This window comes from Astatotilapia calliptera, chromosome 10 (assembly GCF_900246225.1).
Source record: "Astatotilapia calliptera chromosome 10, fAstCal1.2, whole genome shotgun sequence".
NCBI lineage: Eukaryota > Metazoa > Chordata > Actinopteri > Cichliformes > Cichlidae > Astatotilapia > Astatotilapia calliptera.
The window spans coordinates 5,986,355-6,002,891 of NC_039311.1; the positions used below are offsets into that span (position 1 = coordinate 5,986,355).

General features: G+C 42.4%; 1 protein-coding gene across 5 annotated transcripts in view; it reads right to left on the reverse strand.

Annotated features, from left to right (window-relative positions):
* The window catches only part of sptbn4a (spectrin, beta, non-erythrocytic 4a), a 33,074-nt gene that overhangs the window by 6,676 nt on the left and 9,861 nt on the right, over window positions 1-16,537 (reverse strand). For 4 of the 5 annotated variants that reach the window (XM_026182272.1, XM_026182273.1, XM_026182271.1 and 1 more), the window contains 16 exons: window positions 8,824-9,087; window positions 8,196-8,429; window positions 7,877-7,966; window positions 7,511-7,789; window positions 7,300-7,430; window positions 6,973-7,177; window positions 5,820-6,065; window positions 5,548-5,682; window positions 5,176-5,417; window positions 3,966-4,104; window positions 3,785-3,869; window positions 3,235-3,446; window positions 1,547-2,892; window positions 1,360-1,420; window positions 994-1,262; window positions 132-302 (listed from right to left, as the gene is read on the reverse strand). In XM_026182272.1, the coding sequence (XP_026038057.1) occupies window positions 132-302; window positions 994-1,262; window positions 1,360-1,420; window positions 1,547-2,892; window positions 3,235-3,446; window positions 3,785-3,869; window positions 3,966-4,104; window positions 5,176-5,417; window positions 5,548-5,682; window positions 5,820-6,065; window positions 6,973-7,177; window positions 7,300-7,430; window positions 7,511-7,789; window positions 7,877-7,966; window positions 8,196-8,429; window positions 8,824-9,087 (4,109 nt within the window). Of the gene's footprint in view, window positions 1-131; window positions 303-993; window positions 1,263-1,359; window positions 1,421-1,546; window positions 2,893-3,234; window positions 3,447-3,784; window positions 3,870-3,965; window positions 4,105-5,171; window positions 5,418-5,547; window positions 5,683-5,819; window positions 6,066-6,972; window positions 7,178-7,299; window positions 7,431-7,510; window positions 7,790-7,876; window positions 7,967-8,195; window positions 8,430-8,823; window positions 9,088-16,537 lie in introns of those variants that run through there. The other variant, XM_026182274.1, reaches the window with a different exon arrangement.

Here is a 16,537-nt window from a genome sequence, read left to right on the forward strand (position 1 = left end):
TTTAAAATCTTTTAATAGGCAATAACCTTTAAAGACATATTACACTTTTCAATATAAACTCAGTAAAACCACAATTTGAAATCACAGTTACTGGCAATAAAATTTGCCATAATAATATGAATAATTCTTACTGAAGGATGAAGACATTTTTCTTCTTCTTGTATCCCATCGACGGATCAAACGAGCAGTTACTAAGGTCAACAGGAGGCTCTCCGTTGTATGTTGTGTTGTGGTTCCTGGCATCCTTATAGAAGGTCAGCTTTCCATCTTTCAGCACACAATATACGTTCACCCAGGACTTGCTGGAAAATCACAATGAGACATCAAACAGATTTGTAATGCATTTCTGCAGATAAGTTGGGTCACATCAGTTATTTTTGTTTCAAACAATACACATTTAAATTTTAGAATAACTAATAAAAATCAATGAAAATTTGCAATCAACCTGTCAAGCTCTCTGTTTTCCCAAATCAAATATGCCGTTAACCGAGATAAACCACTTGAATCAAACATGCAAATGAATCTTTGGAAAATCCTTTCTGCTGGTTTTGGAGGCAAAAATATTTAACTGTCCAAAAACATATAGATCTAACTATACTGTCGCTCTGTGTCATAACACATATATAGTGTGACTGACCAGGACTGAAAGCTAATCGTCGATGGTTTCTTCAAAGTTCATGACACATGCTAACATTGATAGCATTGATAACATGATAGCTGGATCCGACTGAGGTCAGTTTAATAAATTAGTCTTCAATGAAGACAGTCAGCTCACTCTGGTCAAAGATAGTAACGACAGTGAGCGTGAAGGTTGCTTCTAGACAACCTGCTTTCTTTTCGCAAACACAAAAGTAATACCCTGCTGGCTGAAACCATAAGCTATTTGACCTGGTTTGCACAGTTTTCCATAGTTTGCAAATTTTTGATCAGACCTTTAATGAGGCAGTTGTTATTGCTGGGGTGGTGTTTGTCTTTTGTTCATGACTTCTTTACCTGTTTGGGCTTCGCTGCTGAGCTTCAAGGTCAGAGCTGGTGGCCTTTTTTCGGTAGAGGGAACCTTCGTTGTGGGCAGTGTGTGAAGGCGGCTGGGGTGTTGTTGGGGCTCCAGTTGCCGGGGCTGAGCGGGATCGTCGAGTCTCCTCAGGCTCTTTTGGACGGGGCCTTCTCCTTGGTTTGGGACGGTCTCGGGCACGAGGACGTCCATCAAAACGGGTTACGGGTGCTGAGAGGCTGCTAGGAGGTCGATAAGGCTCTCCTCGTGCCTGAAAAACCCGATAACAAAAGAGAGAATATTGCATCTATACATAATTTAAACTAAAGTGACACCACAATACTGTGGTGTGCAGTATGTAAACTCACATGTGCTGCCTCTCTCTCCTGGACCTGCTCTACAATCTCTGCCATGGTATTTCTCTTCTCCCTGGATGGACAGCAAACATGAGTCACCCACACAGCAAACACAATCGTTACGTAACCTCCAAATGATAACGATCATGCTGGACTGTGCTGACTGGGCAAACTGTAAAGAAACCACTCATTCACATACCCTGAGCGCTTGTCAGAGCCCTCCTTAGCAGAGCCCTCCAGGTCACTCGAGTCCTGCCTCTGCAGCCTCTGCTTGCCGCTCCCCTCCTGTTCACTAGACGACTGCCTCTCCAGGCGCCTCCGGTAACGCTCTTGCCGCACAATCAGCGGCAGCTCATTCAGCCTCGCTTGAATTTCCTGTTCGCTGGAGGTCTGTCTGCCCAGCTTGTACTCCCTTTCTCTCCTCAGATGGTCCATCTGAGGGTCAGAGCGGCTGCCACGGGGATCTCTCTGGAGGCGGCCGTGGAGGAGCTCCAGCCCTGACTCTGGCCCCATCATGTCTGCCATCGGGATGTCGCCAAACTGTTCACGCTGCACTCTGCTGGCTTCGAGAAGAGGGTTTACAGCCTTGTGGATGTGGTTGATTCTAGGCTGCATGAAGTCAGCTTTCAGGTGCTGCCATGCATATGCCATTTTAGGGTCCATGATGCCACCACTCTGTGCCAGATATCCAGAGCTGCCCAGGCTTCCACTGCTGTAATGATTTTGTGCCAGATAGCCTGAGCTACCCAATCCGCCAGCGCTCTGATAATTCTGTGCCAGGTATCCAGAACTCCCCATATTAGACTGCTGTGCCAAAAACCCAGAACTTCCCATATTGGGCTGTTGTGCCAAATACCCAGAGCTCCCCATGTTGGACGGTTGTGCCAAATATCCTGAACTCCCTAAATTTGGCTGCTGTCCCAAATATCCGGAAGTCCCGATGTTTTGCGGTTGCGCCAGATATCCAGAACTGCCCATATTCTGCTGAGACAGAAAGCCTGGGCTTCCCATACCTCCACTGCCTGGCTGCTGAGCTAGGTTACCTGAACTTCCTAACCTGCCACTCCCCAGATGATTCTGCATCCCACCCATGCTCCCAGTAGTTAGTCCAAAGTACCCAGAGCTTTCTGCGCTACAAGCAGTTTGATGGTTCAAACCGAGATAGGTGGAGGTGTCTACTCCACCACTCTGAGAGGTCAGTGCTGAGAAACCAGAGTCACTCCCACCTCCGGCTGCCGGGTGGTTCATCCCAAGGTAAGAAGTACCCATCAACTTCCCGCTGCCCTGATCCAGTCCGTGGTAGCCTGATCCATTTATAACTGGACTATAGCCGGCCAGTGCTGAAGACAGTCTCTGGCTTGCAGAGGTGGCACCCAGATCCAAACTGGGCTGCAAGGGCTTCGGTTCAATTTGGGCCTGTACCGTCTGCCTTAGGAAAGAAGAGGTAGCACTGGTTGAGGGAACACTGGGAGTCAGGCAAGATAATGGGAACATCCTTCGGCTGGAGAGTGGGGTCCTTTTCTCCTCCTCTTTTTTCTTCTCAGCCTAGAGAGAGAGTTAGCTACATAACTAATAGCACCATATAAACTTGATTAACGCCACATTTTATGCGATGGTTCCAAAAGATGCAGGTAAAGCTAGTGATTTGTTCATTTCAAACATATGCCAGACAAAACACTAAGCAATGTAGCGCGGAAGGCAGATTGGGTGCAGTGGGATTAGGGTACACCACATGCACTTAATGTCACGAGCCAGATTAAAGCCTGTGATGATGCAAACTCATGGTATGCGCCCATGCCTGCTAAGCAAACACAACACGTAGTCACTTTAAAAAAAAAACTGTGACTCCGGCAAACTGATTCATTATTTATCTACAGTCAAGCTTACAGCAGAAAGCTGGCGCAGGGAGCTGAAGCGTTCTTTCCAGGTTACAGCAGCCTTGCGGAAGGCCTCGTGGCGAAGGATGAGCTGCTCAACCTCATCAGTTTGGGCTTGGGCTACTCCTCCCTCTTGATGCCTGGTAGTGATCAGCGGCTCCTTGGCCTTTAGCCAGGCTTCTGCTTTTACTGTCTCCTGAGCAAACTGGAATTTTTCTTGCTCTGGAAGTGACAGAAGACCAGCCACACTATTACCAACTCACTACATGCTTAATGCATACTCAGTAGAATCTGTTATTTACATGTTTGTGTATGTATTATGAGGGAATTTTATCATTTATGTTACAGCTTGGATTTCAGTCTTTTTGGTTAAATTGTGTTGAGAGTGAATCTGCAATGTCAGCTCAACCAGAAAAGAACAGTAAGATTCATACATGATTCATGATATATTAAATGCACATAGTGGCATGAAAGGGAAAAACATTTATAGTTTAGGCCCATTTAACATTTAACAGAGTGTTTTGTTAAGTATTCATCTATTAAGTATTCTATTTACTCACTGCGCTGCAGCCGTTCCTGGTGTTTGTCCCATTTTTCAACAAGATCCTTCTGCTTAGTCAGAAGACTGTCCAACTTCTCTTTTATCTGCGGCGACAGGCAGGTTGGTTTCATTACTACATAAAGTAATTGTATGATTTTAATGTATTCTTATATTAACAGTGTGAATATTTTTTGTCAGACCTCCTCTGAAGCAGGGTTGCCAGCAGCAATCAGGATCTTGCCGAGATCTGCACACTGCTGTATGGTCTTGCTGCGTCCATCTATTTTGGCTTTCAGCTCCTGGTGTTGTCTCATCATTCCCTCCAGAGCTGTCAGATCTCTGAGGAACACAGATCATTTTTTTCTGGTTACATTAACCCCCTCACAAAATATTTTAAAAAAGGAATCCTGACAGTTCTACTTCTTAAACAGTTGTTTAACAGCCATATTAGTCTCCTTATTTAGCAGTATTAGCGATGTGATTGTATTGGCAGCAATAGTTTGCAAATCTGTCAAAGAGCAAAAGATTGCCAAAGGGCCTCATGTACCAGCCATGTATATGAATGATTCACACACAAATCAGTGATTGACCAATATTATGTCAGCATATTATAACAATATATATAATACAAACAAATTCAGAAAAACCTCTGATCCGGACGGAGGGACACAATACTGTCAGGCTTTATCACACCAGCCTTCATTTATTACCTGGACGAGTGTGAAAACATTCTTACCCTGCCCCAGACATTCTCTATGGATTGAGTGAAAACATTTGGGTGTCAAAGTTAATATTAAAAAAACTAGCAGACTGCATGAAGAAGAAGAAGAAGAAGAAAAGGAATAAGAATAAGAAGAACACAATCTTATAGCCAGACATGAAAAAAAGAAAATTTTCAAGGGCTTGTGCCAAAAGATGGCACTGCAAGTGATGAGAAAAAAGGATGGTGGGGATCAAAAGTTGAGGAAGGCTCAATTTTTGTAGAGGCATAAAAATGTTAGCTGCATCAAAACACACTACATGTGCATATGTTTCGCCATCTTTGTGGCTCCCATAGTGCTGTATGTTCATGCATATGCTGATATGTGGACATCTGCTGAAAGATTTCAGGCCAAATATGAAAATACTGCAAGTTGGACGGTGGTACTGGTTGGGAACATGACAAATAAAGGCAGTGATTAGAGTGTCAACCTGAGAAGCCCCCAACAAAAAACAAAAACAAACGGTATAGCAGGTGTCATATGAAATTAGGTCAAAGCGGCACAGAAGACAATATTAACATTTTGTCTTCATTGACCATATAAGACCACAGAAACCTGCAGGTCAAAATGCACTCTCTAAAGCTCTAATTCATCTTTTCCAAACTGTAATAAAGGAGAGCCATACCTTAACAAGCATATGCTACCTTACCTTGGCTCATCCCATCCTATCTGGCCCATGATTCCTTCCATCCACATTAGGTTTTCACGCACCACTGAGAAGAACTGGACCTTATCAGTTACTGAAGTCACTTGGACACGACTGGCCTCACAAGAGCTCAGCAGCTCTTTCCATGCATCCATCACTTCTTGTTCCTTGACCATAATAGCCTCAGCCTTCTCACCAGCATAGATGGTCCTCAGCTGGGCAGCATTCTCCTGCAGCTGCCTCACCTGCATAAAGACATGCGTCACTCTGTTTAATTAATAAAAGATTAGCCTTAGTTTTTAGTCAAAGTTTGCTTTGTCTATGACGTATAATCTATTTTGTGACAAACACAAGTTTGGTGAGTATATCACTTGCCTGTGCAACTAGAAGTTGAAGGGCATGCTCAAAAGAGTGCATGAGTCTCTGCAGGGTGGCTGGATTGGTAATGTTGGCTTGGCACGCCCTCACTTCTGGCAGCTGCTTCATCTTCCCTGCGATCTGAGCCAAGACCTACAACACAGGACAACGCTGTCATCATGAGTGCTTTAAAAATAGAAGCTGCAACTCACGCCCAGACAGTCTACCTGTAATGTTGAGGAAGAACAGGGCACACCTGAGTCACTGTCTGATATCGGATGTGACCATACCTCCTTGCAGTCGGTGAAAAACTTGTGCAGCTGGTGCGATGCTGCCAGCATTTGTCTGCGGGTCTCCATCAGCTCCAGCAGGTCAGCCCACGACTCGTTCAGTCCGTCTTTCCACTCAGCAATAGTGGCCGCGTCTGAGTGGCCACAGTCTATCATCTCGTTCACCATTTTGTTCACTTGCTCCATGCGCTGCTGGCCAATGCTGTTGGTTTCTGATGCAAACTTGGTGAACCTCTCCTGAAGGACCTGAAACGCAAATAAACAACGCAACGCTACAGAGACTCACACAAACATGAATCATTCTTTATTCTCATAAATGTAATGTAATTTAACACAGTGGATGATTTCCACCCTGCAAATACAGAATGCTTTCTCCTGTCCTGACAAATAAGTTCCTCGTCAAAAATGTCTCCAATGAACGTAAAAGGAAAGTCAGATGTATCCTATCAATGCAAAAGATGTTTGTTAAATAAATCTGTTGAGTGACTGAGCAGCTGATTAAAACTGGACCAAATTGCACCACTTCCAGTGAATCCTTGCAGGCCATGGTGCCCCCCTGCAGTTCACCCCATTTAAAACAACTTTTCTCTGATCAGCTGTCCCAGACAGAAAGAACACATGAAAAACAGGTGGGTGGTGCTGTTGTGCTCATTAATTTTCCAATCTCAAAAAAAAAAGTTACACGGTGTAAAGTTTTCACCACAAGATGTCAGTATATTGCAGATTGAAGTCCACTGAGTTTGCTTTCTTACCCCTCCCAATTCAAGCACATGATCCTAGCTATGGCCATGGCTGTTGGTGGAACAAACATGTTGCAGTCAGCCAAGAGAGATCAAAGTTGAAACACAATATACGTCTGTCTCCTTTATGGTATACACTATATAAGTATTCACCCACCCATCCAAATCATTGAATTCTGGTGTTCCAATAACTGTCATGGCCACAGGTGTATAAGATTAAGCAACCAGGCATGCAGCATGCTTCTACAAACATTTGAGAAAGAATGGTGTGGCACTGTATTAGGATGCCACCTGTGCAGTCGTGAAATTTCCTTGCCACGGTTCACAGTTTGGGCTCAGAATTGACTGAGACTAGAACACCTCATGTGTTCCTGTTGTTTGACTAGATGCTAAAACCTTGTAGATATACTGACCGTGACATCCTCGAGGTCCTGGCCTAGCTCAGTGGAACTGGCTACTGCTTCACGCTCAGTGATCCACTTCTCTAACTCCTCTACTTCCTTGTTGAGCTGGTACAGCCAGTACTGCTGTTCCAGCTTCATCTTTCTGTGTTCCACCATGTCCTTCAGAGACACATAGAGGCGGTCTATGTGGGACTGCTGCTTGGTGATCTGCTCACTGTTGAAAGTTAAGACAAAACAAAAGAATACAATTACAATTTCAAAACAATTTTCCGTTAAACTTTAGTACTTAGAATGTGCAAAACAAATTTAGGATAATCTGCAGGGATTATGGCACACCTGTCTGGGTGTCCTAGTTCTAGTAGATGTTGGCATTGCTGAGATAACATGCCTACGGTCTCTGCATATGTCTCCACGGTTTGCTCCAGAGCCAGGTGGGTCTTCAGAAGTTGTAGCGTGCTCGCCTCATCCTGAAAAATAAAACACCATGATCACTTTGATGATAACCTATGGCTGTAAAGAGCAGTGTGAATATTACAGGGGTACATACTGTGCCTTTTTCTTCGCTGGCCAGGTTGAGCTTCTGTCCTGACAGCCAGGATTCCACTTTAGCTGCTTCGCTGTAGTACTGCTGAGCCTGTAGCGCAGCTTCCAGCAACACAGACCTCCTCTCCGTCTCCAGCTGCAGCACCTCCCACAGCTGGCGTACATGTCCCGCCCCCTCACGTACAAATTCCACCTCAGGAGTTCTCAGTGAAGCAATGATTGCTGCCCGATCAAGAACCTCCTCAATACGAGCCCGCCGCCCTGTCAGCTCCCTCTGGATTGCCTACAGAACCGATGAGAAAGTTCTCAGTCTTATCAGAATGTGGATTACATTTCAGCTGACCATGGCCAAAAGTCATCCCTGACTTACCTGGTTCTTTTTGATATACTGCTGTACGCTCTGGAGGTTGTTTCCATAATCCTTACAAGTAGCTAAAGGAAGCCTCTCCTGAATCCACAGCTGCCAAACAACCACAGTGGGGTTATTAAATATTTCAGAAGGCATGTTTACGATCAAACGTAGACCAAACACGGAAGCGATGGCAAAGACATGATATATTTACTTTGCAAATTTTGAATATGAAAAAGCAATTATGTGTGATGATATTGTAACAACCATACTGGCACATTTTATAAGCAGTGTTTAAATTTAAGACAAAATATATGAAACAAGAAGAGGAGGGACTCACTATCTCATCTTCCAGGTCCTGGGCGACTTGATGCATCTCTTTGGAAGCCAGCAGGATGCGGCGTCGCTCCTTCAGGGGCTCGATGAGGCGGACTATACGGGTCTCCACTTCGCCTGACTGCTCGCCGACCTCCTTGTCACCTGCCATCAGCCCTCGCTGGGGTAGGCAGAGCCCCTGCAAGCTTCCAAGCTCTCCCACATCCTTGTAAAAGTCCCCTATCTGAGACTCCATAGCCTTCACCGGATAGAAAGGAAAGGTCATGTTACAACCATATGAAGGATGGACAAACACAGCACGTCAGCTGTTTCCCTAACAGAACATTTCAGGGTTATATAACAGGTGCATTTTTGAATGCCTCTGAACCCCATGTTTGAGAGCAGGCCACTACAAGGGCCGCTGTGGGCTATTTATTGAAAATTTTCAACTATACAGAAAAATGTTGCAATTTAAGCCAAACTATACAAGAAGGCTCCACACTTCAGTGGAAATATGCACCTACATCCAAGGTGGTGTTAACCAATAATAATTAATTACAGCTTTCTTGATATGTTAAACACATTTGGTTGAATTTTATGTTGCGCTGGTTTAAGAGACAAGTTCAGACCAAGAGGAGGGCCTTGGGACTTGCCTGAAATTTCTGGAGCTGTTCATTGAAGGTTGGCAGGTGGTGTGCCTGTTCCAGCTGGGGGGGCTGCTGCTCCAGGTGGGAGAGCTGATTGTCGAGGTCTGAGTAGCTCTTCACTGCTGGCTCGGGTTTGTTATTTTCAAAGAGCTGGCGGGCCTTGGCCTTGGTCGTGGTCTCCAGGTCAGACCAGCACTCCCTAATCTCCTCCAGCTTCTGCTGCACCACTGAACGGAGCTCAGGTTTCTCCTGGATCAGCTCCTGACCTTCCTGCAGAAAGAAAGTGCAAGTGTTAGGGTAGGTTTTTAGAGAATGGTGCATAGTCGTGAAGTTTTATTAAAATTACATTATGTGTGGCACTGTCACTTCCTGGCCAAGTGATTTTGTTGCTTCTCGCTCTTGCACTCCTTTAATGTCAGGTTTTGCTTCAATGGAAGGCTCCTACAGATCGCCTTGCTTGCTACTAGAAATCTATAAGTTGCACGATGCTGCAAACAACTGTCAATTCAATTCAGTTCAATTTTATTTATACGTCACCAAATCACCAAATTCATCAGACTTGACATGTATCGTAAATCAACTTTCCTTTTGAAAGCATTTTTTTCATGAACCTTTTATTGATTCATTTCACCAAATGAATATTTAGAATTGAATAAACACACTAAGCCACAAACCTATAGATCCTTTTCCCAAGTCTGTATGCATTCTTGTATTTCAGGAAGGAGCTGGGAGAACAACAGATAGAAAGTGAGTGGCTAAATTTGGTTTTGTCCCCAAAATAGCTCAGCACGACAGAGCTCCACGCCAAGGCTGCAGCCCCCCGCTTGCAGAGAGGCAGGTGTACGGAGCAAAGTTTGGCCTTGGGCTGACCTAAAAATGGTATATGGCAAGTCTGATAAACCCCCGTTCCGCCCTTCGCTCATACTCCTCTTCTCTCCCCTAAATATTTGAGCTCTGTTCATGACATGATGTGGATGAGGAGATTTGATGAGATCAAAGCTTGTGGTGCTTCCCTTTGTGTCAGTTCTTCCCTAGAATAGATAATTACCAGTCTCCAACTACAGTGAGACTTAGGGGAGTAGGAGGCGTTTTCCTTCTATGACAAGGTACTCCTTCGTGATTTGAAGCACCAGAAAATGCTGCACTTTTTAAGGAAACGTCCTGTTCTGGCTTGCTCTGGATGATGCATTGCTTATTTACTTCCGTCCTATTATCACATCAGCCATGTGTATGGTGGGGTGCATCTTCTAAATCCTGCTTCTCTCATTTATCTTTCACAGAGTTGAACCTATATCCTATGGCTTTCATAATGCAGTGCTGCATTCCTTCTTTTGGCACAGTCTGCTAAACTGCTGCTAGCGCTCACTCGCTCACATCCCTCGCTCTCCCTCTCATAATGCAGAGCCAGCAGAAAGCAGGTCTTTCTCACTCTCTTTTCTCTTGGCTTTACTGACACACAGAGTGAGGCAGAAGGAGAAGAAATCAGAGAGGGGGTGGACAAAGGAGATGAGAAAAGGCAGACTAAAGGAAGAAGGGAATCGAGAAGAGAAAGAATCAAAGGTTTATGGTGCATACAGCCCAGGCACAGTCAGATCCAAAGGGTATCTGTGAAGGGAATTTTTGGAGGCCATCGTAGCTGACATAGTACCATATTTTAATGGCTACCACAAATAAATCACGCCATTATGGCAGCATTGTGTTGCCAAATTCTGCAGGCTTCCATTTAAAGCTGATGCAGCATAATTCAAAAGTGGGTGGGATTAAAGAGCTTGTTTCATTCCACTTGCAAAAACAACAGTGTATTCACACCACACAGATCGATGCACTGTAGGTGTGAATACACTCTTCTGCTCTGCAACTTGGACTATTATCTGCTGAACACCTGCCGCTAATGAATCTTTAAAAAATTACTTATTGTACAATTGTGGTTAAAAAGTGCATGAATTTTGGCCAGTTTACCCACTGTAGAGTCCACATGTCATGTTCAGACCAGTAAAACAGATTATGTAAGACTAGAAGAAACATATGCGAGAACAAAAACAAAGATTTGTTATTCTGTTCAACAGTCACCTCAAGGTAGACCCTACAAGCGCTTAAATTCAGTGAATTCCAGCAATTCACTGAATTCAAGCGCTTAATTTGAGATTACATTATTAACTGTTAATAGTGTGGCAAATCATCACTATTCAATTCAATTCAGTTTTATTTCTATAGCACCAAATCACAACAACAGTTGCCTCAAATCACTTTATATTGTAAGGCAGACCCTACAATAACACATACAGAGAGAAAAGCAACAATCATATGACCCCCTATGAGCAAGCACTTTGGCAACAGTGGGAAGGAAAAACTCCATTTTAACAGGAAGGAACCTCCGACAGAACCAGGCTCAGGGAGGGGCGGGGTAAATGCCCCTTAAGTAGTTTTATTCAGTCTTATATAAGCATATGGGACATGTATTAAGAAATTATATATGCTGAGCCTTTAATGTGGTACAAGATGGCAGTGTGACTTCCTCTAATGTATGGTTTGGAGATGGTGGCACTGACTAAAAGACTGGAGGTGGCAGAGTGGAAGATGTTAAGATTTTCACTGCGAGTGACCAGGATGGACAAGGTTAGAAATGAATACATCACACTGATGGCTCAGTGGCTTTTGAGATAAACTTTGAGAGGCAAGGCTGAGATGGGCTTTAATGTGATTTTCACTTTCCACTGTTGCCATTTGTAAAATTGAATTTGACGCCCTTGACCTCTAAAATAGGTAAACAATTAGAAAAAAGGTCAAGACTTGGATGATTACTTAGTTAAAGGGGCTAGTGGAGTTTCCATATGGAGAAATCTGGCTAGAGAATACAATATGAAGAATGATTGAGTTAATCTGAATATTTGTGTTAGCACAAATACACAGAAAAATGTGCAATAATTTGTCCAAATATTGGGCAAAGAAGATCATGTCTTCCTTTGGAAAGCAATCTGCTGTGCATGTATAGAACATGTGTATCCATACAAACTAAAAAGGTGTATAATAAGAATAAGTGAGCTCTGTATCCGTAAAAGAGTTAGAGTTGCTAACACAAAGCAGTTTGATGGATGTACTAAAAGAACACGTTACTGGCTCAGGTTGACCCTAAAGCCAGAATTGTCTTTGCCATATATGTGATTTCTTTTAATCTAGCAAGATCACCATAGTAACTTGTGCTGAACACACAACCTCGTCTGGAGCTGGTTATGTTCAGGATTTTTGCTGTTTTCTGTCGGTTCATATGCTTCATACCTGAGGAGGAAGAAAGCCATGCGGCAATTTTACAACATGGAAACTGTATGTTTTCTTAATGTACAACTCTAATCTGCTTCCTGTAGTGTAGCTAACTAGTCTATTAGTAGGTTACTTGTGACAAAGAACATAAATAATATTAGTTTCACCTTAATCTGGCAACAGACAGGAAAATGCCACAGAGGAATGGACTGAATGTCCTAAATGTCTAAATATGTTTCAAGTTTCAGATCTGTAAAGGACTGGTGAACAGCAGTCACAAGTCATAAAATAAATATATTAACTCAATAATTCAGAAGATTAATGGTTCTTTTGCAACATCACTAACTGATGTAATTGCAGGCACAAAACTCTTATCGCCTTTTGCCATTTTATTTTTTACGTTCTTTATTCAACTTTCTCATCGATTTCTCTAACGATTTCACTCAGTGCAGCAGACAACATTCAATCTGTCCATTCTGTGCAAAGCATGAGTGAAATGACATGTCAAATGCCCACTTACTGTATATGTGACAGTGCGCAAATCCTGAGGCAGCCAGCCTGGTTTAAAAGCATGGCTTTGAGCCACTTTTACGTTTTGTGAATCAGGTAAAGCAAAGAAAGCTTGGCCATGTTGACCAGGTGGAAAACAGGGAGATAAACAAGGGGAAGACATGCAGAAAAGGGCCACGCGTTAAACCCGAACCCAGGCCGCTGCACTCCATTTGTGTGGCAGATGGTCCCCAGCTCACCCACAGGGCCAAACCGGCTCCCTGCATGTGCAAGCCTTTGACTTGGATCAAATGAACCAGTGTAGTACAGATATAAAAGTGTAAAGAGCCTGTAGGGTTGACACAAGATTATACATGCCTCTCAAATCTATTTTACAAATAGCGAGCAAACAGAACAGAAGCCAGAAAATGAATTAGTGCCTATTGGTAGGCTTTTTATCACATAAAATAACCAATCAATACAGTGAGTTTGATGAGCTTTCATTAGCTTATGCTTAAAACACAACCTCATCTGGAAAATCCCTGATGTTCCATTCAGAGTTTCAATTTAAAATAATCTATAAGTACCACATTTGCACCTACTTTTATCCTGGAAATATGTTCTAAGAAAAATAAATATTCTTTCCTGAGAGAGTATATTTAATACATTCATCGAGGTGTATGTTGGTAATACCACTGAATAATACCATGCGGTGCAAACTCTGTAAGCCAAGAGTGTTTTACTTTGGTTGAAATGCAACTGATAAAAGAAAGTTTTAAACCAGCTTCCTGGTTTAAACCGCCTGTTTGACTCGGTGTGTCTTCTGCATGGAGTTTGTAATTTCTCCCTTTTGCCTGCACAGGTTCTCTCCAAGTAGTCTGGCTCCTCATGCAGTTCAGACAAGCTTTTGAAGGTACCTGATGATTCTTAATTGGTTTACACTGGGTCTTTAGATTTAGCAGATTGTGAGTGTGTGTCTGTCTGAAATATACACTGGTGACCTGTCAAGGCTCATTTAGGCTCAGTCAGAATCAGAATACTTTAAGAATAATATTAATACTTTAATAATCCCTAAGGAAGCCCCCATGTAGCCCAAAAAAAACAATATGTAAATGGATGGATTTTAGGAGGCTGTTTATTAGTAAGAATATTCAGTCAGTAACCAAAAATGTATGCTATTCCAAATCTTCTCCATTATGCCATGTAACAGTGTTATTCTCAATGGACTTAGTAGTTTTTGATAATTATCTGTAGCACGTTTATAGTTTGTAGAGCCCTAAAACAGCAGAACTGAGTGCACAATGAGTAGTAAAATAAATAGATTAAGTTAGCAGAGTCTGAAGCCTAGCTTAACAAGGAATATTGATAACCACCAATGTGATCCCAGTCATCTCTGACTGGGTTTTTTAGGTTTTTGTTGAGTCAGCTACAGAAACAAGAAGCATGGCTATGTTGAACCTGTCAAACTGAAATGTGATTAAAAAAATGAATGAATTCATTAAAAAGTGACATAATGCTAAGATAGCAGTAAATCTGAAGTTGTGTTAAGGCTAATGAAGACTATACTAAAGTAAATACTAGCATGTAACAGTGCTGGGAAGCATATCATTTTTTCAAATATCATTGAGCAAACAGAAGACAGAATGTGACAGTTCACGACATCAACACACAAACATCTGTGAAAAATGAAAATCGAATATTTGCATATTTACAAAAGTATAAGGCCAAACAGGATGTTGGGTGATCCTAGCTTGCCAAAAAAACATTACAAGCTGGAAGGGACTCTGTTGCTACATTCAAGAACAGTAAAAACAGATGGAGGATGACAAAAATAACTTGTGACCAATAGAGGACATGTGTTTGTTGTTTTGTTTTGTCTTTTTCTTTTTTAAATTGCACCTTAACTTAATTTCTAGACTTGTTGCTTCTGTGCTAGGCTGTCACTGTGGGAGGGCCTCATATAACTATCTCACAGAGCTAGATAACCAAAACTGTCAAAGATACCATGTTACTCAGTGGTAACAGGTGTTTTTAGCAGTGACAGAAACATTTTGGCCACACAGTTTCTACTGAAAAGCACAATAGGCACCCAGTTAAAAATTTAAATTGTAGTAAATGGTAAATGGCCTGTATTTATATAGCGCTTTTACTAGTCCCTAAGGACCCCAAAGCGTTTTACATATCCAGTCATCCACCCATTCACGCACACATTCACACACTGGTGATGGCAAGCTACATTGTAGCCACAGCCACCCTGGGGCGCACTGACAGAGGCGAAATTGTAGTACAGCATGAGACCTACTTGACGGCCCAGCTGTCAGTAAACAGTCTTGACATTTGGTTATTGAACACTGTGCTATTAAATAAATCCGTATGAAATATTGTTTAACTCTTGATTTGGATAAAATGTTTCTTGGTCTGCAGCCGTCCTTCAGGGCAATCAAGGCAAGCAGTATTTACTTGTCAAATCTAAAATTAGAGATTATTTAAAAAGAAAGTATTGCAGTCTCTCCTTTCTCCTCAGGCAGTGCTTTCATAAAACTTCTGTCCTGTTTAGATCCATTCTTTACATTACTGCCATCTCATGGCTGCAGTTGGAAAGCTCGGCACTTGGCTTGTGTTGTGCTCATAGGAAACTGCGGCTGTCTCTGTTTCACCGGCATGTTAGTCTCCTTAACAGTGACATGAGCTGGGTAAGATGAGCTCTTTTCTGGTGGTTTGCGGATGCACTTTGGATAAACCTCTAGTCTTTCATGGTAAACTGATGGGAGATCATCATGAGTTGGAAGCTGCCACTGGCTCTGTTTCCACTGCTCTGAAATCAGCTATGACCAGCACTTTTTTGCTGAAACAGAACTAGCATTAGCAAGTAAACAAGCTTCTGTTACTTAGCATAGTAACAGATGAGTTTCTTCTTGCTAACCACTTTGACCAACACGTGTAAAGACTGAGATTAGCAATTCCTTTAAAAAGTGTGCGTGTTAGTCCCCATGGGGAAATAGTTCCTCTGCATTTAACCCATTCAGTACATTAGCTAAGACACTTCTGACGATAATGAAGAGGGGAAGGCATCTGGTCTAAAAACGGGCAAGGTAATCAGTGCAGGCACAGCAGCACTTTCAGATTAACATCTATGAGAAATCACTTGACTGAATGTAAAGCAGTTAACCAGCTGTTTTGCCAACACTCCACCTTCATTTTTAATCCACCTGTAGATATTGACAGTAAACCATGTCACAAACTGCTCGAGCTTGTTAATTAGCAGATTTTCTTTTAATATATCTTAATGCACTTTTATTTTTAAATCATCTGCTTCTGAGCTAATTAACAACTTTTTTAGAGATATATGGTCCAACCACAAAAACGATTTACAGGATATGGTGAATGGTAAATGGCCTGCATTTGTATAGCGCTTTACTCAGTCCCTAAGGACCCCAAAGCGCTTCACACTACATTCAGTCATCCACCCATTCACACACACATTCACACACTGGCAATGGCAAGCTACATTGTAGCCACAGCTGCCCTGGGGCGCACCTACAGAGGCAAGGCTGCCGGACACTGGCGCCACCGGTACGCCCTCTGACCACCACCAGTACGCATATGTTGATATGCTGATGATGATTACGAATATAACATAGTTAAAAAATATCAAATTAATTAATAGTTAAAATGTGCAGCAGTATTCCATTTAACACTGATGGGGAGCATTTTTCTGCAGAATAATTATTTTACTTTTGATATTTTATGCACAGTTTTCCAATAACACAGTTTTATGTGTACGGAGGTGCAGTGTTGGGAAGGCTACTTTTAAAATGTATTCCACCACAGATTACAGATTACATGCCCCAAAATGTATTTTGTAACATATTCGGTTACGTTACTCAATGAGAGTAACGTATTCTGAATACTTTGGATTACTTAATATATCATCATGCTTTTTACAACTACATGAATGTCCTATTGCTGTGTG